General features: G+C 42.8%; 1 protein-coding gene across 2 annotated transcripts in view; it reads right to left on the bottom strand.

Moving 5' to 3' along the window:
* Positions 1 to 25665, bottom strand: part of MAMDC2 (MAM domain containing 2) — a 57885-nt gene extending 32220 nt beyond the window's left edge. For both annotated transcript variants that reach the window (XR_003995084.2, XM_030512364.2), the window contains exons 1-2: positions 25474 to 25665; positions 25247 to 25360 (exon numbers count right to left, since the gene is read on the bottom strand). Coding sequence is in view for 1 of the 2 variants with exons in the window: in XM_030512364.2 (XP_030368224.1) it covers positions 25247 to 25360; positions 25474 to 25552 (193 nt within the window). In the remaining variant the exon portion in view is untranslated. The remainder of the gene's footprint in view (positions 1 to 25246; positions 25361 to 25473) is intronic.
* Positions 25666 to 26532: the final 867 nt, after the last annotated feature.

Raw genomic sequence — 26532 nt, 5'->3', positions numbered from 1 at the left:
CTCTACTTTTCATTCAATTTCTTTTCAGTAGAATGCAAACTATTCAGCTAAAGTGGACATTTTTTGCTGATTATTCATCTTGAAAAACAGTACTGTGTGGTCATTGTTGAATTTGTCCACCTATGAAAAGCTGAGGTTTTCTGAAGAAAATTCTTCCTCTAATAAGGAACAGTCACCATGCATTTTGTTAAGGCTTTTTGGAGGGAAGAGGGACAGTTGGGGGGTGAAGTGTTTTGTTGGGGTTTTTTTATTTTTTTTAGGCAGTGTTTTGGGAAAGCAAAGAATTGCATTAGTGAATGACTTTTCAGTTGGAAGGAAAGGATTTGCCCTACAATTCCATGAAGAAAGTAAAAGAAATCCCAAAACCTGCCAAATGCACAAAAGCCTGCACAAGTATTTAATCAGGGCCTACAATGTTGTGCTGGGGGGCAGGTCCCCTCTGCGCAGCCGTGGCCACAGTGTCACCAAACTTGGTGTGCACCAAAAGCCACCAAGACCTCTTGTGTGAGCAAGGTCTCACAGTACCAGCAGTGCATCTCAGGCAGCTGGACAAAGCATCGCCTCTCACGACTGGTGCTGGACCCAGGAGGAGGTCTGTCCACCACCCAGGCCCCCGGGGGGTCTCCCATAGCGTCTCCCCAGCCTGATCTGACAGACAGGGAAGTGCTGCAGCAGCGGTCCACTCTTGTGAGAGTCGGTGTTTAACCAGTTCTCCCTGGCCCTCTGGAGGTTTGTGGCATCAGTTTCTCCCCTGGACAGACAGATGCGCATGGGACGCAATTCACACAGGGCTGAGCAGCAAAGACTGGCCCATGAAGGTAGAGGCTCAGACCCAGAATATCCAGGGTGGTGCCATGATTAAAGCTACTTGACTCTGCAGGGCATAACTGGTATTTTCATTCCCTTCAAGCCACAGATTCACACCAGAGTTCTGCATGGTATACGCTGGGACCAATTAGTGTTGTCATCATAGGAAACCTCCTTGTCTCTTCTGTGGTTTCTTAAAAGCAGCTCTGTGAAAACAGCTGAGGGATGGAGAAGCAGGAGGTGGTCTGTGTTTGTTGTCTGCAGCGACTGATATGCACTGCTACTGTGAAGCTCTTCCTTCTCTTCTGTGTCTACAGGGGCACCCCAAGCCTAAAGCTGTCACCTTTCTGCAGGAAAACCCCGTGTTTCTGCCTCGCTGCTGCCAACTGCCTGAACCCCCATCTCTGACTAAGCAGGGAGGGCACCTGCAAACCCCACTAAATCTGCCCCTGTGCTCAGCTTCTTCAGGAGCAACAACGGTGTTTCCAGGCAACTTCCACAAAGCTGAGCAGTATTTAGGTAAAGCAAGGGCATTCTGTAGAAAAGCACAGCCTCCAGTGATGAATGCTGCAGCAGTCACACACCTTCCTCCTGCCAGATTGACAGCCCTGGCAACTGGAGCTCCCCAGCTTTCTCTCCAGCTGACCTTACTTTACCTTACCTCCCCCAGAGATTTAACATTTGACACTTTGTTTGCCACTGCCACCAGACCAGGCAAGAGAGGTCACATTTCCCAACCACGAGGGGATGAATCTTTAAAGGCTCCTATTCCTTCCCAGAGGAGGGCTTGGATTAACTACCTGCTCCAGCTCCTGCCCTGTCCTTTGCTCCCCAGAAAGTTCAGAAATACAGCTGTTAGCAAGCCTGTCAGAAACCATAAAAGCAATACAATTAGCCCTGAAACACTCTGTGACTGTGGCATCTGGTCGCAGCTACCATCATACTGGCAAAACCTTCCAGCCTCCATCTACCAGCGTGCCTATGAATGTCTGGCACAAGTCCAGCTTGTACTGCCTCTGTTTCTGATTTAGGGGAGTTGCTCCACTGCACTGGGGATGCTTGAACTTATGAGAGCTTGTTGGCAACAGCTGGGTCCTCTTCTTGTTCTCCCTCCTGAGACATCACGTACAAATTATACCAGACCTTCTGTTTGTTCCAAACACAGCCATGTGGGTTTGTTTTCTTTCACAAGAATGACCTCACAGATTTTTATACACTTGTCAAGTTTTCTTTCTGCATGTTCCAACTGACCCATCAGCTATTGCTCACACCACTTGGTTCTCCTTTTCATGCTGTTCATTACATAATTTTGACAACTTTTTATCTGCTGACACAAAGGCTGCCAGGTCCTTCTCTGCTATCTCCGGTTTTCCTTGCATCAGCTTTTTCAAAAAGCCTTGTCCATGATTTCCTTTAGCTGGTACATTTGAGCAGGATGTAGGTGAGATTTGGAGACACAAGACTCTGCTGTGAATTTCTGAATTGGAAATAATTCAGAAAAGCTTTTTCTCTATTCTTTGACATCCTAAATCAGTTTCTGTTGTTCCCAGTGAACAGGGAATATTAAAGATAAAAACAAGATAAATTGGAAATCATCATGCATCTATATTTTCACAGTACTCATCTCTTTTATTACTAGCTCTATTCCTTTGCTAAATCATATTTCCACCAGGATCAAGCACACAGGAGAAAGCATTGTGATAGCTCTTTCAGCACAGCTGTTTGTCCTGATAGAGTGCATCACAGGGCTGCCATCCTTCAGCAAAGAGTATGTAATTTCACTCCTATAGTATTCCCTTGCTTTATGTTGTCTATTTATTTTGTTCGTTGTTCCTTTCATTTACTTTAACAGATGCACATGGTGCGATGTGATGGAGTATCCCTGTCATGTAGTATAGCTCTGCTGTGCTGAACACGTCTCAGCCTGCAGAAGGCAAACCTACACATCCACAGTCCACACAGCAGTGGCACTTTTCTGAAGAAAAACTGATCAGATTTTCAACCCAGACCAAACTGCTGGCCCACATCCCACAGGGGAACCAACATGAGGAAGCTGGAGAGACAGACCATGAGACAAGGGACATCTCATTTTGTTTTAAGAAGGGGGGTTTCTGAGGCTATGCTTCTTCTCAGACCAGAGTGACAAGCACAGTCATGGGAGGAAGAGTTTGAGAGAGGTAAGAAAGACATACTCCAACCCCAGCAATCCTGATTTGGTTGTTGCATGTCAGGATTTACACTAATCTGGAAGATCATGCTTTTCTGCTTCAAAAGCAAAGAATTCATGGTAGAGAAATGTCCTTAGTATGATCCAAAGGGGTTAAACTAAAAACCCATGCTGCTCACATCTAAGCAAAACTCTGAATCAAACCTGCCCTCAGCCAGGGAAGCAGGAATACTCTGGTCACAGCAAGCAGTGCGAGGGAGAGGACAAGCGAGCCTTGGAGCCAGGGTGAGCAGGAACAGAAGCCTACCCAGCACGACTTGGCTTAGGTGCATGAGGGAGCAGGATCTCAGCGTGCAGGGCGGGTCCTGAGCCAGGCTGCAACACTGCCCTTGGGGAAAGAAAAACCCTCAACCAGTAGCCTTCTGGAGTGCATCTACAACCACAGGGACTCACTCAATGGAAGACTATAAAAGCAAAACTTTTCTACTGTATGGATCTGCTCACTCTAGGTCTGCCAAATCACTTGGCTTACTCCACTACCCTAAAGAACAGCTCATCTACCTAAATGCTTGTCTCTGTTTCCCAGCTACATTAGAGCAACTAATAAAATGTAACCTTTGCACACAAGTCTTGTTCCTCCAAGGAAAGTAGTAAATGTGCTTTCCTATATAAATTGTATTTGCCCTCATACTCACCTGGGCCCTAGGTCCTACATAGACTGAAAAAATGCTTGAAATATTTATCTGGTTTCACTGGCTTCAGAAGTTGAACTCCTGAGTGAGTTCTGTTTCCTGCTTTCCATAAACTATTTTCACTTTATACTCCTTTTTTATACCAGAATCGTTAGGATGACTAGCAGGCTCATGGTGGGCTGTTCAGTGATCTCATGTCACAAAATACAAACAGAGCTGCTAACAGAGGTACATGTTTATAACCGTGTCCTGAAATATCTGGCTACAGAAAGTGCTTTACACGTGAGCTAATCAGATCCTGATGGGTGCTAGCAGCAACTTGGTAGGTCACATGAGGGCACCAGCCTAGCCACACCATCAGTTCCAAAAGCTGCTGGAGGTTGCTGTCTTGTAACTAGTTTATCACCACTGCTGCTGTGGCAGTCCCTTGGCTGCTGCAACAGTCCCTTTGCTGCTGCTGTGTTTACTCAATGGCCACTCTCAAGTAATCCACTCTAAGCAAGAAAGCAGCCTCAGTGGCTCATCTTCTGCCCAGCAAGCTTCATCCTGGACCAGGAACACAGAATGGTGAAGATTCAGCATCTGCAACCACTAAACCTGCAGCCAAGGAATACATTTATTGATGCTGAACATCACAACCACCAGGACCATAGCTAATATTTCCTGGAGCTCTGCAAAACTGCATCCGTCAGTTAGACACTTCAAAGATCAACATTGGCAGCTTCAGTTTACCAGGGATGCTTCTAGGCTTGCAGTCCTGAACATCATTCCTGCCTGGCAGGCAGGTGGTAGCAACGGAAGACATGTGTGAGTGGGTACAAGGCAGAGCGTGCCAAAATCCAGGGAACTGGAGAATGGGGTTCTTCAAGGGTTTATCAAAACAGCCCCAGGTTAGATAACTGTAATCTCTAAAACATCTCATGCACATTTTAGGGGAATGGAAAGTAGTTCTACATTTAATCCTGAAATCTACATTTGCCATTCGAGCTTTAAGTATAACCTATTGTACCATCACATTCATTAAGTATCAAATCCCTTATGTCCAGAGGTGTCTGCCAAAGAATTTTTCATTCAAGTATAATGGACCCAGATTCTCACCTCTTCCCTTCAAGCAGAAAGTACACTGTGACAGATACATACTCATGCTCCATGGTAGAGTACATCTATTGGTAGCTGAGCATGGGGGCTTTACTCATAACCCTACTCCTTTAAAGGTGCTCCATTCAAAAAACATGAATGATGACATTTGGCTGAGTACCCTTAAACAGAAACTGTTAAAACTGGCAAAATTTGACAGCCCAGGAAGCCTAGAATACAACCTGTCAAGGCTACTCTGAGCTTTGTTTTTTCTTCTTCAATTATTACTCTCTATCTCTTTTTGTTGAGTGGATAATCTTAAAAATATGAAATGATACAAATCAAAAGGCAGGAATGAAAGTTTGCTCTGTTTTGGTTTGTGGGGTTTTTTTCCTGTGGTTTTGGGTTTTTTTGGGTTTTGTTTTTTGTATTGTATGTTTGGGGGTTTTTTGTTGGGTTTTTTTTTTTTTCCCCCAAAAAAACTTGCATGTACTCATTAATCCCATAATGGCCTTACAGTTTTTACAGGGATTGCAGAAAACTGGGCATTGATAAATTTAGTGCTGGTCTCAAAATTCAGAAGATCACAAAGCATTTTATAAGATGCTGTGGGCCTCTGTGGGGAGGAGTTGATGCCCTGTGGCTCCCTCCCCTCTGACTCCGTAGCTGCAGTCTCTAAGTACTGGAAGGAGATTCAGTTGTGGAGCTTTGGCTCCAAGCAAGACATTTGGACTACCCAGTATTATGTTTGTAAGGATGACTTGGTATCCAAAGCAAAAACCACTTCCTTGTGCGAACTCCAGTGTAGGGAACAGTAAAAAACAGATGCCAATGAATGTCATGAATGTTTAGTCACTTGGGAGATTTAGAAACCAGTATTTTGCTTTCCACAAGGTATCTAACTGCTGACTCTAATCAACAGAGTTCTGATATATTTTAGCTTCACTGGGCTTTCTGTTTTAATTAAAAGAACCAGTTAAATTCTTCTTCAGGAGTGAGTCCAAGTCAGTGAACCACCTTATACATCTGAATTACTCTCAAGCCATCGGATGTCATCCTGAATATCCACAGGGCTCTGCCATCTGTCTGGCCCAGTCCACTCTTCACACGTCTGTCACGTTGTGGTGGCCTCTCTGTTTCCCCTCACTAGGCAATGGTCAACAAATAAATTCCTCCAGCAGCCACTTCACATACTCTCCAGCTGCCCAGGGGCGCTTGTCGTCACAGATGCTCAGACAGGCCCCAAATATTTCTGTTTGGGTTTTTTTTCCTAGATGACTTCAGAAGTAAAAGTTTTGGCACTTACTATAATGTCATTCCAGTGAATATTTAGTATTAACCTCAGGCATTCGCTTGCAAGGGTATTTGTAAGATTATATTTGATCTATATAAGACACATTTATCAAGATAGAAATAGCACTTGAGATATAAACTGGTCATTGGAAAAAAATCTATCAGCCTGACCCTGCCAGTTCATGACACTGTTTCCTCCAGAATATCCCCACTGACTCCAGTTTCGCTGCCAAAGTGAGTAAAAGCTTACTTACTTTCCAAAGTATCAGAGTTCATGGTTTATCTCGAGTTTATCAGAGTTTATCTCGTTAGATTTTCTTTATTAATTATTATTTGGTTTTCCCCTGACAGATTATTAAGTCTATTAGGCCCCTTTCTAGTTACTTTACATTCTAAATATCCAAAGGTGATCACACAGATGTCAATGACATTTAGATAAATCCATAAAAGACCATTTAGATTCATTTACCTTCATGCACTTGGGCTGCCAAATCCCACTGGGCACTCTACCCAGAAGGCACAGTTCTCTTGCAAATGTGCACCCTGATTTATTGTTCACAATGTAATCAAAGGACCCCAAAAGGCCCAGCAGATTCAACCCAACATCCTCCCAGCTGGCTGTTAGTACCCAACAATGGTCCCAGATGGATGTGCAGGGAAGAATTAAGTGCAAAACCAGCACATGAAGATACACCCCCCTGTGCCTTCCCAGTCCCTGCTTTTCAGTGCGCAGGACTGCCTGAGCTGGTTATGGTATCAACTGTATCAACAGATGAGCAGCATGTATTTGTTCTAAATAAAAAGAAACTACTCAGAAAACAAACCCTGCAGAAACAACTTTGCCCTACCTACCAAGCTTTGTGTGGTCTTTCTAAAAACAGTCCAGTTTTTCTGAGAAAGCCTTTTAGTGTTGTGTGTGCCATAAAGTATAGTTCAGAAGTTATTTGAGACAAAGCAAATGCTGGAACGCTTGAAGGCGTTACCAAAGTTCACACAGAGTCAACGAACCCATTCAGCACTGGTCCCAACACATTTTCTGCATGTTTACACTTTCCCCAGGAACAGTGAATTCTCTGCCGGAGAAGTATTTTCTGCAAACACGCAGCCTTTGGGGGGGGAATTGGAGCCAGGAGCTCGCGCTGTGTGCATGCAAGCGTTCCCGTACACTGCTCTCCACACTTGACAGCACTGGCTGGAGCCCTGGCATGCTTGGCTGGTCACTGGCGGTGACTCACTGCTTTGTTTCTGGTGTCGAGAAACTTGTCCCAGCAGCTGATCCCACCAGTTTCGCCTGTTATCCTGCAGAAACAGGAACTTGTGCTGCCTGCCCACAGAGAAAGCTCGCTGTTTACAGAAGACATTTGCAGGTGTACTTGCCCAAGATGTATCAATGGACATCTCTGGGATTACAGAGGCAATTAACTCCTTATTACATGTTAACAAGTGATTAGACTAGCTCCACAACCTTTATTTTAGGTTCAAATATCACACATATGCTGCCGTTCTCTTAAAAGTGAAAGTGTAGGATTGTCTTTTCCAGCCTCTGCTCCAAGCTATAACTCAAATAACATTGACGGCTGCACTGCAACTCATACACGGGAGACATTTGCCATGGAATGTGTTATCAGTTCAGCTTTCTGACATGGTCCCCAGCCTCTCCCTTTAATGTGGACCAGGAGAAAGACCCATTTCCACAGCACAGAGAGGTTGAAAATCCCAGCGCTGCTGCTCCTCCCCATCTCAAAAGCTGACAGTAAACTAGGCCACAAGAGTAGATGCTTGCCAAGTTTTATCTTTGAAAACAAGGGAAATATTTATGACCATTGGGAACTTGGGGGGGGGGGAGGGGGAAAGAAGACAACTTTTCAATGTGTGATACTGAAATAACCCAAGGTACTGAGCCAGTATTCCTGTAACTGCAGGTGCTCTGAGAGTGGAAAGCACAAGCTCTCACACACCAGCCTTTAAAAGTCTGGTCTCTAACACTACCAAGAAACTGGTTCAAGCCGATGTAGTATACAGGAATCGTCTATGGATAAAAATATCCACATTCATAATTTAGCAAAAAAGTAATTTCACAAGATCACTGCAACCAGAACTTTGCTATCTGGTTTGGTTTTTTTTTTCATTTGAAATCATGACGGGTGTGTGTCAATTTAGTACACCACACAAATGGGTAACTACATTTTCCGCAAATTTTTAAGAATCAAAAAAGCACACAATGCTTTTTTGAGCAAGGGATACAGCAAGCAACCAAGGAGACATTCATATACATGGTTATTTCCTTGCTTTTAAAAGTCCTCTGTTTTATTTCCTTTTCCACAGGATTCCCCCTCCCCCCCCCCCCCCCCCCATCTTGGCTTTTTAGAAATCCATTTAAAAAATAAATCAAATTCTGCAATAGCTTTTATATTTACAAATAAAGGAATTGTTTCTTTGTTACACTTCTGACTCTTTAGGCAAAGTATAGAGTATTAAAGTCAGGAAACTGGCCTCAAGAAGCGCCCGTGGTTGTCCTTGCAACCCTCTGGGGAGGAACATGGCTCTGCTTCCCTGTGGTTCCCAGACTCGTGAACCAAGCTGTTTCAAGAGAATATACACTGATTCCAGCAGGAGAAGCATACAACAAATGTTAGACCTGCTTTCCTCCTCTACATCTCTGTGCCACATGAAGCCCAGTCAGGAGAAAATTAAACCCACAGAGCCTTACCGAAAACTGATCTAACTGGGTAGCTCAATCTCTGGTCAGCTATTTAATGGGAGAATAAACCTGTAGTTACTTCTTTGTATCTCCCTCAATAAGTAATTTAGTATTATGCAAAGACTTTTGCATCAGCTATAAAAGTTGAAAACAAACGGTATCAACTGAAAAGTTTGTTTAATCATGGCCCGAGGAATTGCAAGTGGACCACTGGAGAGAAACCATCAGTACAAGCTATCTTTTATATTAAGCAAAACCTGTGGCTGCTGCCAGATGATGCAAAATAACTATATGGCAAAGAAGCCTACAGATGGGTACGTCAGCAACAGGCAGAAGGCTGGCAGCTACCGAAACCCGCTGCACCTTCGTGTAGACCTCTTGGCATTTAATGTTCGCTCTTTGGCATGGAGGAAATGTGTCACAAAAAGCATTAAGCAACTTCATTTAGACAGGAAAGGAGTCCTCTGTTGCAGGATGTGAGGCAGACATTGCCATTCCTTACTGAGTAATTTTCATGGTTAAAACTCATGGAGACATTCCCCACCAGGCACCCACCTCCAGAACACAGAGCGCAGGCTTGCTATAGCTGGTGACCTGCACAGTGCATAAACACAGTGTCTTCTGCCAGGCTCATTACCTTCTTTACTACTCTGCTGAATCTCCAGGACCTCCAAAATCCCTAACATCCACATTTCCTTCTGGGAACATTTTATATCCTCTCTTTTCAGGTAAAAAGTGTTCATAGACATTTGACAGGACAATGAAATTGTTCAGCAGGTCTTTCTTATTGAAAAGCAACCGTGGGCCACTTTTTAAAGATATTTACCCTTCTTCTGGGAGTTCCTGGTTGTATCAAAACAAACTTGTGCTAAACCAAACTGGTCACACTTTGAGAGTGGCTGGTTAACATTATCATTTATTTCTTCTGCAGAAACAATTATGAAAGAGATTCCCACTGTAGCATCACGGCTTAAATTTTCAAATAAAATCACACCTCACCTTTCTGAATGCCCTTCCACAACAGCTCAGATTTAAGTGCTAGAATTCAGCCTCAGGGTGGCCTTTTAGTAAACGTTAATTGTAAAGGAGGAATATACTTTCTGCTGTAGGAGAGCTGAAACTTTCCTTTCAGTTTGTCTATATGGTCATACTGTGTGTTAGTACAAGTGTTGCCATAGAATTACAACATGTGGAAACCTGGGCAACAGATCATGCAAACAGACGTAATCCTAATAATGAAGTGTGTAAACAAACAAAAAGAAAATTCCACTGCAACCAAATTATATATACCACAAATATACTACAACAGGTCTGTACTCATCGGACAGGCATATTGCAGTATATTTCTGTGCCAGCTATGAAAGAAACTTGGTAACATAGCTGAACATAAAAATGAGGGTCAATAAAATTCAGGGCCTGCACAAGATGAGTCAGATATTAATTATTATATTAAAAAATAGAAGCCATTTGTTAACCTCAGAAAATTCACAGATACTGGGAACAATCTTTGATGCAGAGAAATATGGATTTAACCGGTAGACTACATGATGGATAAGAAAGTGGTTGGATGGCCACATCCAAAGAGTTACAATCAAGAGCTCAATGTCCTAATGGAAACCAGTAATGAGTGGTGTCCCTCAAGGGTCTGTACTGGGATCAATATTGGTTAATATCTTCATGAGTGACATATTCAGAGGGATTGAGTGCACCTTCAGCAAGTCTGCAGATGACACCAAGCTGAGTGGTGGCATTAATTTGCTTGAGGGAAGGGATGCCACCCAGAGGGACCTTGACACACTTGGGGACAGGGCCCGTGTGAACCTCATGAAGTTCAACAAGGCCAAGTGCAAGGTCCTGCACCCGAGTTGGGGCAATCCCCACTATCACTGCAGACTGGGGGATGATTGGATTGAGAGCAGTCCTGAAAAGAAGGACTTAGGGAGATACTGGTGGATGAAAAGTTGCACATGAGCCCACAATGTGCGCTCACAGCCCAGAAAGCCAACTGTATGCTGAGGTTCCCAGAACAAGGAAGACATGGACCTGTTGGAGTGAGTCCAGAGGAGGGCCATAGAGATGATCAGAGAGATGGAGCACCTCTCCTATGAAGACAGGCTGAAAGAGTTGGGCTTTTCAGCCTGGAGAAGAAAAGGTCCCGGGGCAATGTTGTTGCAGCTTTTCAATATATAAAAGGGTCTATCCTCCTTCACAGGTTATTGCTCTTTGGTTATGGGTGCTTGCAGACATGTTGCTGACACAAGGCTGTTACTATCAGCTACAGGTGATGGGCAGCAGGAACAGTTGGGATAGAGGGCTCGGTATTTAATAATTTTTATAATTGTGATGGTTTTCTGGGAAAATTTTAAGGTTTGTTGTTTGACAATTCACCTCCATAAAATGTTGGAAGAGCTAAAGTGTTTAAAAAGCAGAGCCATAACTCCAAGTTAAGTATAAAAATTCCATGGTGCATATCAATTCTTTCTTGACCTGGATGCCTTCAGCATCCCTCTCTCAAGAGATTCACTGTGATCTATCTAATGCCTTCATGACTTGAGACAATCTCTGTCACTCTAGACTCATTCGTGCCTTTGCAGGTCTGTAGCTGAATGGTTAATAGGAGCACTAATGGAAATCCTGCAGATTTCTCATGCACACCATGCAACCTCCTCAGCAACATGTCAGAAGAGTAACTAGTAAAATGTACAGACCCACTGTGCAGGTACCGTGTAAACATCTCTCTCCAAAAGATCTTAAAGGCTCCCTTCTTCTATGAGGTTAGAGCAATGCATTACTATGAAGACCCTTCAGACTGCCACCCTTCTTTCTCAGGGAGTTTACTGCAGTATGATACATGCCATACACATGCTAAATAAACTAGAAATTAGAAACCAAAATAGAAAAGGCCTCAGAGAGGGACGTTCAGCCAGTGCAGATGTTCAGCAGGCAACAATTTCATTTTCCAGCAAGTTTCAAAATTAAGGTGTTTTTTTTTTCTCTTCCTACAGAATCATTTGAACATTTTCAAACCATGGAAATTATTCTGAAACTTCTACTGCTCAGGGTTTCACCTAGAGCTCTTCCTTTCTTCTCACTTTCTCTCTTCAGTAGTGAACAGAGATACCTAAGCTGACACGTGGGCACCACATGCAATCTTACAGTAAGTAGCTAGGTCATTTCTTTTAAAAATAGTGGACTAACCTGCAGGCTGACTAGAGGCATAGCAGTAAAGTCCCCTTCTAGATGCAGAATTAACAGAAAACACAAAATGGCATATCAAAAAGAAACAGCACAAAAGCTAAGTGACAATGGAAAGGCTAACTAACAGAAAAAGATCTAGATGACCCACCACAGGAAAAGATTGGAGTCCTCTGCTAGTAAGGCGTGATTGATCATCTAACTCTGTTTCGGCCTGAACACCCACCAGCTGTAAAGTCTACTCCAAATTCATGAGTGCTTTTTCATACAAGAACAAACACCGATTACAGCTCTTAATTTCTACCTACATGTGGTGATCCAAACTACACATACCACTCATCTTATTTCCATATATGACAACTTCACTGTGCAAAGTTCTCTCATCTTTTTCAAACAAAGTACAGTTACTGCCCTAATAACTCTCCAGTTTGACACTTTTAGTTTAAAATAGACACTGGAAGAGGCTATATTTAGAGAGCAGTCTGGTATTGGTATAAATCTTCTCATGTTTCCACTTAAGCACCCAAGAATATTCTGGGCCAGGAAAGAAATCCCTCTGCAAAAGACCTTGCAAGAATTAAAATGCAAAGCAATCACTATATAACAACTAGTAAAGGTTCATGTGTTTGAACTTCTCCTGCTTGTAATAACTAAACTTCAACTACTCTTATACAAAGCAACAGCTTAGGTTAGCATTGCCTAGCTGTATGTATACATATTTAAAATTCTACAAGTCACCCTGCTTGAAATGCTGTAAGCAACAGCTTAATATTAAGCATTCATATAGATACATGTAAGTTTTCTAGGATATACATGAAGCTGTTAATAACTGGTTTGCTGACAGTAAGTACTGTGAAGCTGAATATGCAACTGCAGATGCAGATACTAAGCAAACCAGTATACTGACACAGACTTGTAAACAGACTTTGTTCTGGATACCAACAGATTTTAGCATTGTTTGTGCCCTGGACCTTACTGTATCTCCAAGGCATATGTCCAAGGGACAAAAAAAAAATCGAATAAATGCAATTTTCTTACAGATATTTATTTTTGCTATATTGGTTACAACTTTAAAAATCCAAGTACCAGGATGCTTGTATTTACAGTTGTCATTACATTTCTAGCACTCAAGGTAGCCTTTACTTCCCTTTACAAGAACTTAGGAATTTAAACAATCACAAGTTAGTTTACATTCAGGAAAACCATAACCATTTATCTTCTGATTACTGGGAAGGCTCCAAATTTGTTTACAGCTATGGGAGTATACTTCTGCTTAAGTAATGGCTCAAAGTATGAGCAGTATTAAAAGCTCCTCATTTTCTCGCTGCCTGTATTGAGTCAATTTTCTACCAAATACTTCAGGATGGCACCAAACTGTAGGGCTCGGTAATGTAAAATTACTCACTGTACAGTAGAGGCAAGATATAAAAACAATGGCATTATCCCAGCTCTGCTACAGATTCTCACTGTTGCTCTGTCATAACCATCCATGACAAAATTGGCTATCACCTCACACTTGGGTACTCAGGTATGATTTTCCTGGGATAAAAAAGATCTCAGTAATATTATGAAGCATGGCATGACACACAGAAATGTGTCTTTAAGTATCTTGTCTTCTAGCTCCAGCCCCTACTTAAGAGCTTGTAAATTTTTGTGGTTTCTTGCCACAAGTGTTTACACGTTTAAAGTAGGGAATACACTTCTCTGGCACCTGGCACATGGGGAAGGAGAGAAGAAGGGATTTGCAAAAGCTGACAACAGTAATAAAAACTGATAATGAACTGCAGGTCAGCTTGGGGACACACGGCTTGGGAGAATTAAGGCCTTTATTTCCCAAACAGATGGAAAGCAGGCAGTGTAGACATCTACATCTTTTTCATCACTTGCCTGAACCTATTCTGATGAGCTGAGAGCAATTCAAGAGTCTATATCCATTCGTCTGCCTCCCTGCTGACTCCACTAAACAGGGATGCCAATTACTGCCAACTCTGTTGTATGGCCTTAAGCGAACTCAAGTCACTTTGGCTAAACAGCTGCGAGACGGTACTTTCAGTCGAGGACGTTCATTTGCAGAATGATCTGCCAAGAGTGATTAGATGGAGCAGAACTGTTTTGCTAAAGCCTCCTCAGGATAACAACCATGTGTAAAACAGCACACACCAAAGACAGTAAGTCTTCAAATGTGAATTACTTAAAAAACGTAGGAAATGATGAACTGACCCCTTCGCAAACTGCATCAGAGTGCGCTGCACCTTTACTTACCTTTTTCGTATGAAATCTTGCAGGCATGAGCATTAGAAAACCTTGGCTACATGATAATTAAGCCCCCCAAATACTGGTAAGGAACAAGTGCTCCATATCCTGTTAACAACAATTAAGAGATCCTTCATCTAACGGGACCTACAACAAACTCTCATGTCCTCTCTTGAATGAGTGTGCAGAGATTTCAATATATACATGCACATAAATGGATTCAGCCACACACATATCTGTGAATATTCTCTGTAAATCCTACCTTAAAGAGTACCAGAAATTCCCATGTTCTCATTGTGGGTGGAGATCTCTCTGAAAGGCTTTCAGCCAAAAACATGAAGTCACCTCAGAATCATAGACTGGTTGAGGTTGGATGGGACCTCTGGAGCTCATCTGGTCCAACCCCCCTGCTCAAGCAGAGCCATCTAGAGTCAGTTGCCCAGGACCACGTCCAAAAGACTTTTGCGTATTTCCAAGGATGGAGACTGCACTACCTTCCAGCCACCCTCACAGTGAAAAAGTGTTTCCTGATGTTCAGAGGGAACCTCCTATATTTCAGTCCATGCCTGTTGCCTCTGGTTTTGTTATGGGGCACCACTGAAAAGAGCCTGGCTGTGTCCTCTTTGAACCTTCATCTCAGGCATTTATATTTATTTATATAAGATCACCCTTGAGCCTTCTTTTCTCCCAGCCGAAGAGTCCCAGCTCTTACAGACTTTCTGCACAGGAGAGATGCTCCAGTCTCTTCACCATCTTCATGACCCTTCATTAAGGTCTCTCCAGTATGTCCTCTTTTCTACTGGGGAGGCCAGAACTGGACACAGAAATCCAGATAGGGTTTCCACAGTGCTGAACAGGTGGGAAGGATCACCTCACTTGACCTGCTGGCAACACTCCTCCTAATGCAGCCCAAGATACCATTAGTCACCTTTGCTGCAAAGGCAAGTTTCTGGCCCACGTTCAACTTTGTATCCACCAGGACCTGCAGGTCCTTTCCTGCCAAGCTGCTTTCTACCTAGGCAGCCCCTAGCATGTGTTCTGTCACAAGGTTGTTCCTCCCCGGGTGCATTTCTCCTTGTTGAACTTCATGACGTTTCTGTCAGCCCATTTCTCCAGCCTGTTGAGGTACCAATGGAGGCCCCTCCCATGTACCAGTCACTCCTCTCAGTTTTGTATCACCATCACATTTCCTGATGGTATACTCTACCGCATCATCCAGATCATTAATAAGGATATTGAACAGGATAGGACCCAGTATTGGCTCCTGGAATAAACCACTAGGGACTGGCCTCCAATCAGGCTTTGATCCAGTAACCACCACCCTCTGGGCTGAGCCCAACCATTCAACCAGTTTTCAATCAGCAACAATGAGTTACCCTGCCTTCCCAGAGCAACTACACTTCAAAGAATACAATCTTGCAAATAACAGTAGTAATAAAACCGATAATCATCATCATCATCATCACTGTTGCCTCAGAAAGATTTCTAAACGCAAAACACACTGGTTAGGCTCATTAGTTTGAACCTTCTTTATGAAAGGGGACATGTCCCTTTCTTTAAAGGAACATAAATCAGATTTTCCTGTTTTCTTTTTCCTGTTGTATTTTCCTCCATTTAGATTTTCTAGATTAAGCCCTTAATGCCCAACACCGTACCTATGTATTTGCTTTCCAGTATGTATAGCAACTTAAGCAAACCAAGACATTTCTGAACACATCAGAGCACATTGGAGGCAACCCAAAAACCGAGATGTTATGCAAAATCTTCTGGCTGACATGCTATCATACCCAGTCATTGCAGTAAATCTGTGCCATCCAAGACCTGCAACATCCACAACAGGAAAGAAAGTGTCAGGGAAAAGTCAGAGTATTATCTGTAACTCCCTAAGAATCTCAGCTTTATTGATTTCCAAATAAAATACCCCACAAACCAAATTATCATCACTCTGCAAGAAAATCTAAGGAAAACAATTAAGACAGAACTCATGGGGTTAACTCTGAAAAGTTCACGTGCGTTTTCATGAGGGCGGGACTATTAACTCCTGAGGGATTTAGTGGTATGGCCCAATAGCCGCATGGACCCAGAAAAGTATCTATTGCCCATTAATCCTTTCCACACTATTTCTCTGACATATTTTCTTCCTACTCCATCAATAGACTCTTCAATGAAGAATCTATTCCCCCGTTATAGCCCTTGAACTTACAGCTTCCTTCTATCCTGCTATTCTCAACCTATGTCCAGAAGAACTGATGACTGTTCTGCAACATAATGGAAAATAACTGAAGCACTTCAGTTTGCCACAGCATAAAAAACCTAGAAGTGTGCTCCCAAAGTACCTCCAGTGCTCACAAGACTTGCAGTACCCATGAAGACTTTAACTCAGAACTGACTCTGCCTTACAGCTACCTATATGCATATGAGGCTAGCCTGGATTCTCATAGTGAGGCACCAACCTCATCATCTAAACCTGGAGTGAAGATACAGCCATTAAAATGACATCTGCATACCTTCTGTATTTCAGTTCCCCAGAGACATAGCACTCATCCTACCTGCTGACACCAGCCTTCTTCAAGGAGTTTTTCAAGTCATGTTCATGATAGTTACTGAAAAGCAAAAAACTGTTTTCCAGGCTGGGAGAAACACGGTTCAGCAAATGTAAAACAGACCTATGAAAGGAGACACATTTTCACTGTAAGATCTAAAAATGTATTGTCATTGGACAGTTTCGTTTACCCAGCTATGCATCAGCTGAGCATTTCTACTGCAAGTAGCAAGTGCTTTGTGGAGCACTTTGAGCTTTATTGAAGAAAAGTGTTTACACAGTTAATCTAAAAGTTGTTTTTTGATACACTACATTAAAACATAATCTTTAATGTTATTATCAGAAAACCAGGAAATCTTCCACTTATTCACAGAGCAGGTCTGGCTTCCTTACCCTCCAGGAATGACTTTTTGCCACAAGTGGATCTGCTCTAAAGCTGTATGCAGTAGCGTTTCCCTAGGTAGTACTTTCACACAGAAGTCCAACCAGAGTGCTAGATAATGCAGCGGTCTTTACAGTATTGATTGACTGTTATGGTGTAACACCCCCCCAAAAAAAAGAGATAATCTGGAATCTGGAGAATTACTTCCTTTGGTGAGTTTAGTCAGCCAACGAATCATAGCATTGACTAATGCTATTGCATATGGTAGCTGGGGATGAAAAATCTCAGAAGCTAATACAATGGGAAAACTACAAAACAAAAGGGAACACAGACAGCTAGTTCCAACTGGTTTTGGCTTATTTTTTTCAATAAACTCTCAAAGATTTCCACTTGATAGCATCCTATATAATCAGACTATTATTGTATTTTCAGGCTGATAGTATTACAACTCTGAACAGTCTGTACCATATGCAAGGTCTTTTTTACTAGTAGAAATGTTTCTTAAATGTTTGTTGTCTCCCTTCAGCACAAGTACAAGCTTATCTTTCCTCACCACAGATCCTGACCCACATTAGATCTTGACCAAAATTTAAACTGAAAATTGACAGTGCCGAAAATACCTTCCCTCAAAAAAAATGAACTGGCAAATGATTGGCTCAACTCTTCATTTTCAAGATGATAACATATGTAGTGTAATACATGACCCCCGCAATGACCACAAAGAACTGCCTGTTACCAGTTTTACTGATAACAAAAACTCACTCCATGCATGCACCCTGAAATTCCTAAAAAGAAACTTTAGTTCAATTAATTGAAATCTTTAATTTTTTAAGAAAACTGAAAATATTTCTAGCTGCTTTCAGCAAGTGATTCTGCATGTTTGTACTTGTTTTTAGGAACAGTATTTGCAAGGTCACTATCCATCCTGTTTATAACAGAAGCTGAAAACATACTATTTAACTTCCTATTAATGGAGAAGATAACCGTACAAATCTAGACTGATTTCTTAATCCTGGGCCCTATCCATCTCCATCAGAGCCAGCCACAACAGCTGTGATTTCAGGCAGGAAGCCGTACCTCACCCTCCAGCATTTGCCTGAGAAATGCTCAGATCCCTACAGTCTTTCAAGCAAAGTGAGGGTATAGCCACTTTGCATACATGTGCAAGCCGCAGTGGCGTGACCGCAGCCTCTCCGGATAGGCTGTGCAACCAACGTGCACTGTTGCATTACAAATTAAAGCTAGCCCAAGTTGTGTCTAAATGAGCTAAAGGCTCATACTGAGTGGCTGCTACACAGGCGCACAGGTGTTTTTCCTGTAAACATGCAGCATTTTGAAAGATGAAGCTGCAATATAATTTTTGATAAGTGTGTTTTACAGTGCTGTGTCAGTGGTAGAGAATCATACAAGTTGCTCCACCTTATTCATGACTTACAAACCTTGTTACCTGGAGGGAATCAGTTTTCCTCTGAGGTTACATGCAAATCATTTGTTTGACTGAGGTTGTTTGGCCTCCATCACAATTCACAAAAACTGTTTTTCTATCCTACAGTTTTTAATTTTTTTCCCCAAATTCTAGTGGTAAATTATTTTCAGTTGTTTTCATGAAAAACAAAGCCCAGCCTGTTGTTGGGAGTTGCAGGTATATTCCGTAAACACTAATTTTATGTTTATCCTTCCTCTTTTATGGCCAGCCACCACGGCTCAATGTAAAATGCACTAAAATAGCTTGTCGACTCTCTAAGCACTGAATCATTAACAGCTGTATGTGAAAATACACTTCTGAGAACATTACTATCCTGTGGAGGAGAGGAATGCTTTGAAACTCATCTCTCACGCAGTGACTCACCGATAACAACTTAGGATGCGTTTGTTCTCCTACTGCAAATGGAAAGCCAAGACTTATCAAAAGTGTCATGGATAGGCAGGTGCTGCTGAAGGCCTCCATGAACATAAAGTGCTCTTGGCCATCTTTTGTTTGCACAAGACATGCCTCTGAAGATGAGCAAAAAGTATGCTAATTTGGCATAGTTCAATAAAAGCATTATTGCCCAGAAGCCTCAGACAGAGGATGAACCTCGGCAAGAAAAATGTCAGATTTCCTACTGGTATCAGCAAGACAAGGGATAGACTGGGGCAAGGCCTGTTAAGCTGCTGGTGACGAGCTGAACAACGAAATAGCAAGAAATGAGATGCTAAAACAAGAGTATGGCTGAGTAGTCAAAGTGGAGCGTACAGGAGAAATGTCACTAGAGAGGTGAAGGAGAAATAAAAACATGAGAATCTAAGTGTACCAGAAGTATGTGAGAGTCAGCTTTTTTTTAACTCCTTGGGAGTGACTAGGAAGAACAGTTGTCACTCCAACTGCAATTATTTTGGCCAGGAAGACAAACATTTTAATTATCACTTAAAGCAAAACAGACTGTGTTCCAGTTCTAATAGCTTCTCCACTCTATCAAATGGCATTTGGTGCAGAGATAGCCAGGCTACAAGTTTAGAAGACCCAAACCAATAAACTCTCATAGCAGAGTGGATTTATCAGCTGAAAACCTTGCCAGCAAGCAAGCATTGTGGAATGCAAGCCTGGTTCTGCTGCACCTAGATACAAGCTGGCTCAAGTCTCCCTCAATTACCCTCTATTTTGCTCCCTATTACAGTTATCACAAACATGTGAGACCACTTGTCTCATCCTAGGGTTGTGCAAAGCCAGCAGTGTTACACCTTTTTAATATTTTCAAATTGCTTCCTTGCCTATGTACAGGAAAGTACTGCAGAGAGATGGAAAAAACCTGAGACTATAGATGTCCCAATCTATCTGCCAGTAATCGAGCACGACACAACACATCAGATATAAACTGTGCTTGCTGTGCAACAAAAGCTAGCATCACCAGTGATTACCTGTTTCATTACTCTGCATATTACAACCGAATGATGTTGCATTCAAAATAAGAAAGCTTAGGTCAAAAGAGGTCAGTTTTAAGTCATACGGCAGAGCTGTAAATACAAGCTATTTAAATGGTATGTAGGGAGTGTTTAGATTTGAGATTCCTTATGCTGCTGCTCTCATGCCGACTTATCTGATGCCCTGGAATGGCTGTCCTTGTCTCTTGAAATTATTTTCCATCTTAAAGTGGAAAGTGTAGTTATATGATAAGTATGTCCCAAAGGACAAGTTCAGTTTCCTGACACTGTTGTTAGTGATGTTGCTTGCTAACCTGCTTACCGTAAACTGTTCCCTATGGATGCCCATTTTGAGTGTATCACAGAAACAGTCTTGGACTAATGCAGCAAAAAGTAGACATGTTTTAGGAAGAAGAAAATCAGGCTATATATATCATAATTTATTACACCACTCTTCTGAATGAAATCTATCTCTTTTTAAGGATGATTCTCCTTTGGAATACTACAGCAAGAGAAAAGATTATTAAAAAAACTCTGAAGTGCATGCTATTAAAATATATCCTTGGACGTATGACATGTGAAGTAATACACACTCCCAAAATTTTACAAGGAAAGGAACAGACACAAAGTTATACATTCAGAGCTCTCAGTGATCATATGAGAGCCAGATGCATATGGCTGTATCCACTACCAGTTATAGCTTCAGCAGTTGAGTAGCTCCTTATAGAACATCAACATCAAAAGTCACTTGACAACACCCCACAGAAGAGCCAAGGTGATAAGGAGACAACCGTACAAAACCCATTGCCACTACTACTAAAATAGCTCCAAGTCTAGGGCAACCGGCAATGCAGGGAACATTTAACAATGATCACTTGCTTTTTGGACCACATTGCTAATATAAAAAAACCTATATCTTCCTTATGGTTTGCAGTGCTTATAGACAAATTTATTATCTCATGCTTAAATCCAGGCAAGCACAGCAAAATCCGCTAGTGCAAGTTCGAGCTGAAAGCCTAAATGCACATTACTTGTAGCTCTGTTAGACTGGTTTCTGTTAAAATGAGGGAAGATTGAGAACCAAACATACTCATAGACACAGGCACACCAAATGCTATACGATATTCTTGGCCAAAAACATTGCCCAGAGTCACAGAAAAGACATGTCATAGTTATTGTGTCTAATGAAACTTGTCTGTAATAATGCTAGGAGCAGGATGTTCTCACAGTCAGGTTATAGCTGGGTCTGTGCTGGAGACGGCAGGGAGGAAAGCAAAAAATGCCAAAATCCAACCCTGGAGAATGGCTGCAGCAGCCATAAGGCTGTATTTCCTGCTGCCATTTCAAGTGAATCTACATGGCTTCACTTTTTACTCTACTCAGGATTACTTCCTATTACATACAGCATCTTCATTTGTTTCACACTTAAAAAGCATGTGTCCTCTGAAATAAATGCACAACTTGGTTAAACAAAATCTCAAGAGTACTTGATGAAATACTATCATACAAAGTTTAACAGTATGTATTAGAATGAACCAGGTCTTTCCCTTGCAAAACATGTACTGCTGACACAGAAGCAAATTCCTGTGGAAACCAGCCACTATGCACCTGCAAAGCTTTATGGTCCAATGTAACTGGACATGAACTCATGAGAAATATACCTGTAGGTGTTAGTGGTAAGCAACATGGTATTCGAGCTTCTCAGCTATCTCTAAATAACACAGTAGTGATGGATATAGATTTGGTTTTGAAATTTCTCATCTATTAGTTGGGTCCAACGAATCTGATCTTTGTCTTACATTCTTTACCTGGATTTTTAAAAATAAATTCTGTTCAGAGGTATAATGAATTCAAGAATATTTATGGGAGCATGCCTACACCTCCAAAGTTAAAATGAACCACTGACACCTTGGTTTATGTGTACTAGCAAATCACTTCAAGCTTGCAAATCTCCTCACTGGTCCACTGATCACACACAAGTTCATCTGTTGCTCATCAGATTTCAGAATCACGATTAAGTGATGATGCCCTTTTCCTGAGCAACAACATTACTGTGTTTCTTGTGTAGCTGGTATCCTAAAAACACCCACTTCATGAAGCACATCATGTTTGCATGGGATTTCCCAGATTACACCAAAACAGAACTGGCGCACTAGGAAACATGCTGCCTCAAGCATGATGCTATATTTATCCAGCCTGGGCCATGACCTCAGCTGGGTGTGCTTCTCAGCCATAAGGAAGTTTGCAAGAAATGTGTATTCTCAGCTGTTTCTATATTTTACATTTTTCTTTGCACAGTGATTGTCTGCTAAAAATCATTATAATTCTAAAACACAAGTACCAAGTTAGCAGATGACTGACTCAAAAAGCTGACAGTTTAAAGCAGCACCTTGATGCTAACACTTGAAGGTCCTATTCCTGAATTCAGAGCCATGTAAGAGCTTGAGACTTACAGAGAGTTTCAGCGAAGCAGTATTTTATGGCAGCACAGGTCCACTAGGCAGGTATCACAGTAAAAGGCCTCATTTGTTTCTTGTGTAGCTGCCATCCTACAAACACCCACTTCATTAGGGCCTGCTGTGCCAATCTTGAGTGAAGAAGTAAAGAGTGAAATAGCTATTCAATTTAGCACTGACTCAAATGGGCCCTAAAATGCCAGCCAATTATAGGTATAAAAACTTCAGCTAAAAAAAAAAAAAATCAAATAAACCAAAATTTTTTATTATTATTATTGTAAAAGTTCCAAAAGTAAATGCAAAAAAAAAAAAAAATCTCTTATCCCAGATGTACCAGCATACTCAAGAGAAGTTGGAGACATTTAAAAAAGCAGTTGAACCTCAGAAACCTACTCGTTTAAGTGGGAACGCATAGCTGTAAACAAAAGCAGAATTTAGCCTCACACTTCCTTTTTGTTTCTGTCCCTTCAGAAGATACTGGCCTCCTTGGCAACTGGGCAAAAAACTTTCAAGTATGGAGTGGAAATTTCTGGGCAGGATTTTAGTTATATTTACATCATCTTGACAGTTTGGCACAAGACCACGCTATTGAGAGATTTGCAAGAGGAAAGAACTTGCACTGCAAGTCAGATAATCCCTGTAAGAGATTTGCTGTATATAACTCTGTATTGCAAATAATATCTTAATAAAACAATTTTGAAGCAACACAAGGAGAAGTGGAACAATTCATAGCTAAACTGCCACTCCCATCCTTAACTTCCTCTGTTGTTCCAGCACATTACCACATGTACATACACTGACCTGCAAATACCAGGGCCCAGTGCTGCCTAAAGGAGCACAGTTTTACAAGACGAAAGAGTAGAAGAGCGTCGAAGGAAAGACTAGTTTTGCGCACCTGCTACATAGACTTGGATTAACTATTTTCAACTAAATTTAGTTATGATTCTGTGAATATATTTTTGAAGAGGCTAATCCCTTGTGTGCCAAATGTTTGCACGGAACAACTTACTATTATTGAATTACAGACTGCAGAAAAAAGGTTTATAATGGAAATGCTGACAGAACTATGTCTATTAAGAGAGCTGGTATACCACATATGCTTCCAGAGTATAACAGTTCAGTTATACATCTCTGAAAAACAAGATGACACAAGCTGTTTAGCCGCTGGTATGCTTATTGACCATAGAAAAATCAAACTACAACAACCGAAATAGGGCTCTGTGAGCCAAATAAAAGTAGGCCAGCTAGTGCTGATCCAAATCTCTGATCAAATTCCCCTGATTCTTGAAGCACAGTAGCATGGATGTGCACAACATGAGGCGCATCCATTTCTGCAGGTATTCCTCCCAGCATCTCACAGTCTTTTGGAGCTGAATCAATACCACTACCATGCGGCTTCCTGTTACTCACAAGGAGGAAGTGTTGCTTCCAAGACAGGCGGCTTAAGAGGGCATGATGTTAACAGGCGTATCTGTGAAAGCTGAGATGGTTACTAGATTTCCACTAGTATCTTCAAAAAATGCAGGAAAATCTATGTATACTTACATAACAAACAAGAAGAGAAAAATCAATAATTTTATTCATGACATCCTCAGAGCCTCTTCTAAGTTAGTGCTCTCAGTTCATTTTCAAACCCTAATGATTGATCTAAGAATTAACAATCAAGGTGACTTACTTTGGTACAAATCTGGGTACAAATTAGAACAAAAGCATTTTAAAAAGCTTCATTATCAACTGAGTAACAAGTGGAATGACAAAACTGGACCAGTAAGTTTCGAATAGAGCACTGACGAGGGGGAATGAGGAGAGTCCATCTCTTTGTATCTGTACGCACCTCTTCATCTTTCTTGGCACCTGGTCTAGAGCTTAAAAATTTTGTAAACACATAGTTCCTTTTACTGTGTGTGCACAGCTTTCACTTTATGAATGACATTGTCACCAAAACACCATAAGCAAGACTGACTTTTTTTAACCCAGTTATAATCATGTTGTATTTATTTTTGTTCAGTCTTTGGTTTGCTCGCATTAATTCTGTCAAAACCAAGAGCCTACATGAAGAACTTACCAAGTGAGAGTTACAGTTGCACGGAAGCTCTGTACAGTGACTGGGTTTTGTTCTCTCTTTCAACAGCTGTCAGTCTTGGTAAAGTCTAAGAAAAATTACTGAAACACTAATGCTTATCTTTTTCCTATTGAACTGTAGGTACCACAAAATGGAGAAGAGTCTTAATCGAATATGCTGTAAAGGTACTCTTCACAAATATTGTCTCCTGCTCTGAGAATGCAGCCACTTCTAGTGTAGAACTCAAAATATGTTTAGAAAAAACAATAACGCAGCTTAATAGGAATTTGACAGGAAGAGAGTAAGTTACCTACAGCCGATTTGATGAGACATCTTTTCCCAACATAAAGAAATAGGAGGGAGGTTTTGGAGGCATCCTGCAGAAGCCTGAGTAGAGAGACCTGTGCCGAGGAATGCACAGACGGATGTAGGGACAGACAGTCGCCTCCCCGAGCGCCGGCAGATTAGTTGTCAGGGGACGGACACCCAGATAAAGAAACTGCATACGGGACGGATCCGACGGCGCCCGTTTCCCGGGGAAAGCTGAGCAGCGTGGCACCCCAGGGTGCAGCCCGCGCCGGCACCGCGCTCCAGCAGTGCCAGGCGAGGGGACGGCAGCGCCTGGGGGGCGGCACTAGCGCCCGGGGGGAGCTGTACGCCTGAGGTGGGCCGTACGCCCAGGGGGAGATGTGCGCCCGGGGGTCGGCAGCGCTCTTACCCTCCGCATGCAGCGCCCAGGGCAGATGCGCGTAGTCCCACTCGTAGCCGCAGGCACTGTCCTCAAAGTTGCACGACCCGGGGAAGAGCAAGGCCGCCCCGGCGAGCCGCAGAGCTGCAATGACAAAGCGAGCCCCGGTCACAACCCGGCCGCCCCGGGGGCCGCGGGTCGGGAGCCGCCGCCGAACCCGGAGCAGCGACCACCCAGTGCCCCCAGCCGCCGTTTACCGTGCGCGGCGAGGAGGCAGAGCCGCAGCATCTTCCGCGCCGGGGGAGCCGCGGCTGGCGCGGTGAGGCGGGCGGGCATGGTAGCCGGGAGCTCGGGGCTCGGCCGCGCCGAAGCCGGGCAGGCGGCGACGGCGGGTGTGAGCGCGGCCCCTCGGCACCCCGTCGGGGCGCAGGGAGCCGAGCCGCGGCCGCGGGAGGGGAGGGCAGAGGAGGGGAGGGCCCGCGGGCACCCCGGGTGGGCCGCTCCTCCCATCCCCGGCGCGGAGCAGCGTCGGGGCGGCCGGAGCTGGAGCGCCCTTCAGGATGGGGGGCCGCCGCCCCGCCCGGGCAACCTGCTGCGGTGCATCACCCCACACAGCAATATGCTTTCTTAGGTTTCAGCGGGTTTTCCTGTGTTTCAGCTTGTGCCCACCGCCTGGCTGCCACCACTGGACACCACTAGGAGAGCCTGGTGCCGTTTGATGTACTCTCATGTCAGGTATTTGTACATAATACGATGCCCACTCATGGCCACCTGCAGAGGACAAGCGGCTTCATTTTGCACTCACAGAGATTTTAAAATCCTGAATAACTGTGATGTAATTACTTCACATATTACTCTTTCTGAATCCTCTAGGGCTTTCCGCCTTAAATAGACTTAGACACTGCTTCTAGTCAGCTCTGCTAGCAGCCCTGGTAATACCTCGCATGATCGCTCCAGCCCTCACCTAGTTCATTTTTGCCCATGAAGATTTTTGGCCAACAGTCTTTATTGTTTCAGAGGGAAGATAATCCATGCACATAATCTGCCTCTTTAATACATCAATCCCAAATGTGTTTAATTTGGAAGACGTCAGTTTTGCGCCTAGAAGAACAGACTCCGTGTTCTTATGAGGAGGACATGCTTACTAGCTTTGGGGAACAACAGTGAATGGTTTATGGGAAGTCTTGTAACCTGAATAAAGTTATTAACTACCTTTCCCCTCTCCCCACCCCTCCCTTCTCCAAGTGTTCCTTGTGCATAAACAGCAGATCCTTAATGTCAGCCACTCCTTTCTAGGATGACTAGAGTAGCACCTA

The sequence above is a fragment of the Strigops habroptila genome, chromosome Z, assembly GCF_004027225.2.
Source record: "Strigops habroptila isolate Jane chromosome Z, bStrHab1.2.pri, whole genome shotgun sequence".
Taxonomy (NCBI): Eukaryota; Metazoa; Chordata; class Aves; order Psittaciformes; family Psittacidae; genus Strigops; species Strigops habroptila.
The sequence above is the reverse complement of the archived record's forward strand: the minus strand, read 5'-3'. Positions and strand labels throughout refer to the sequence as shown.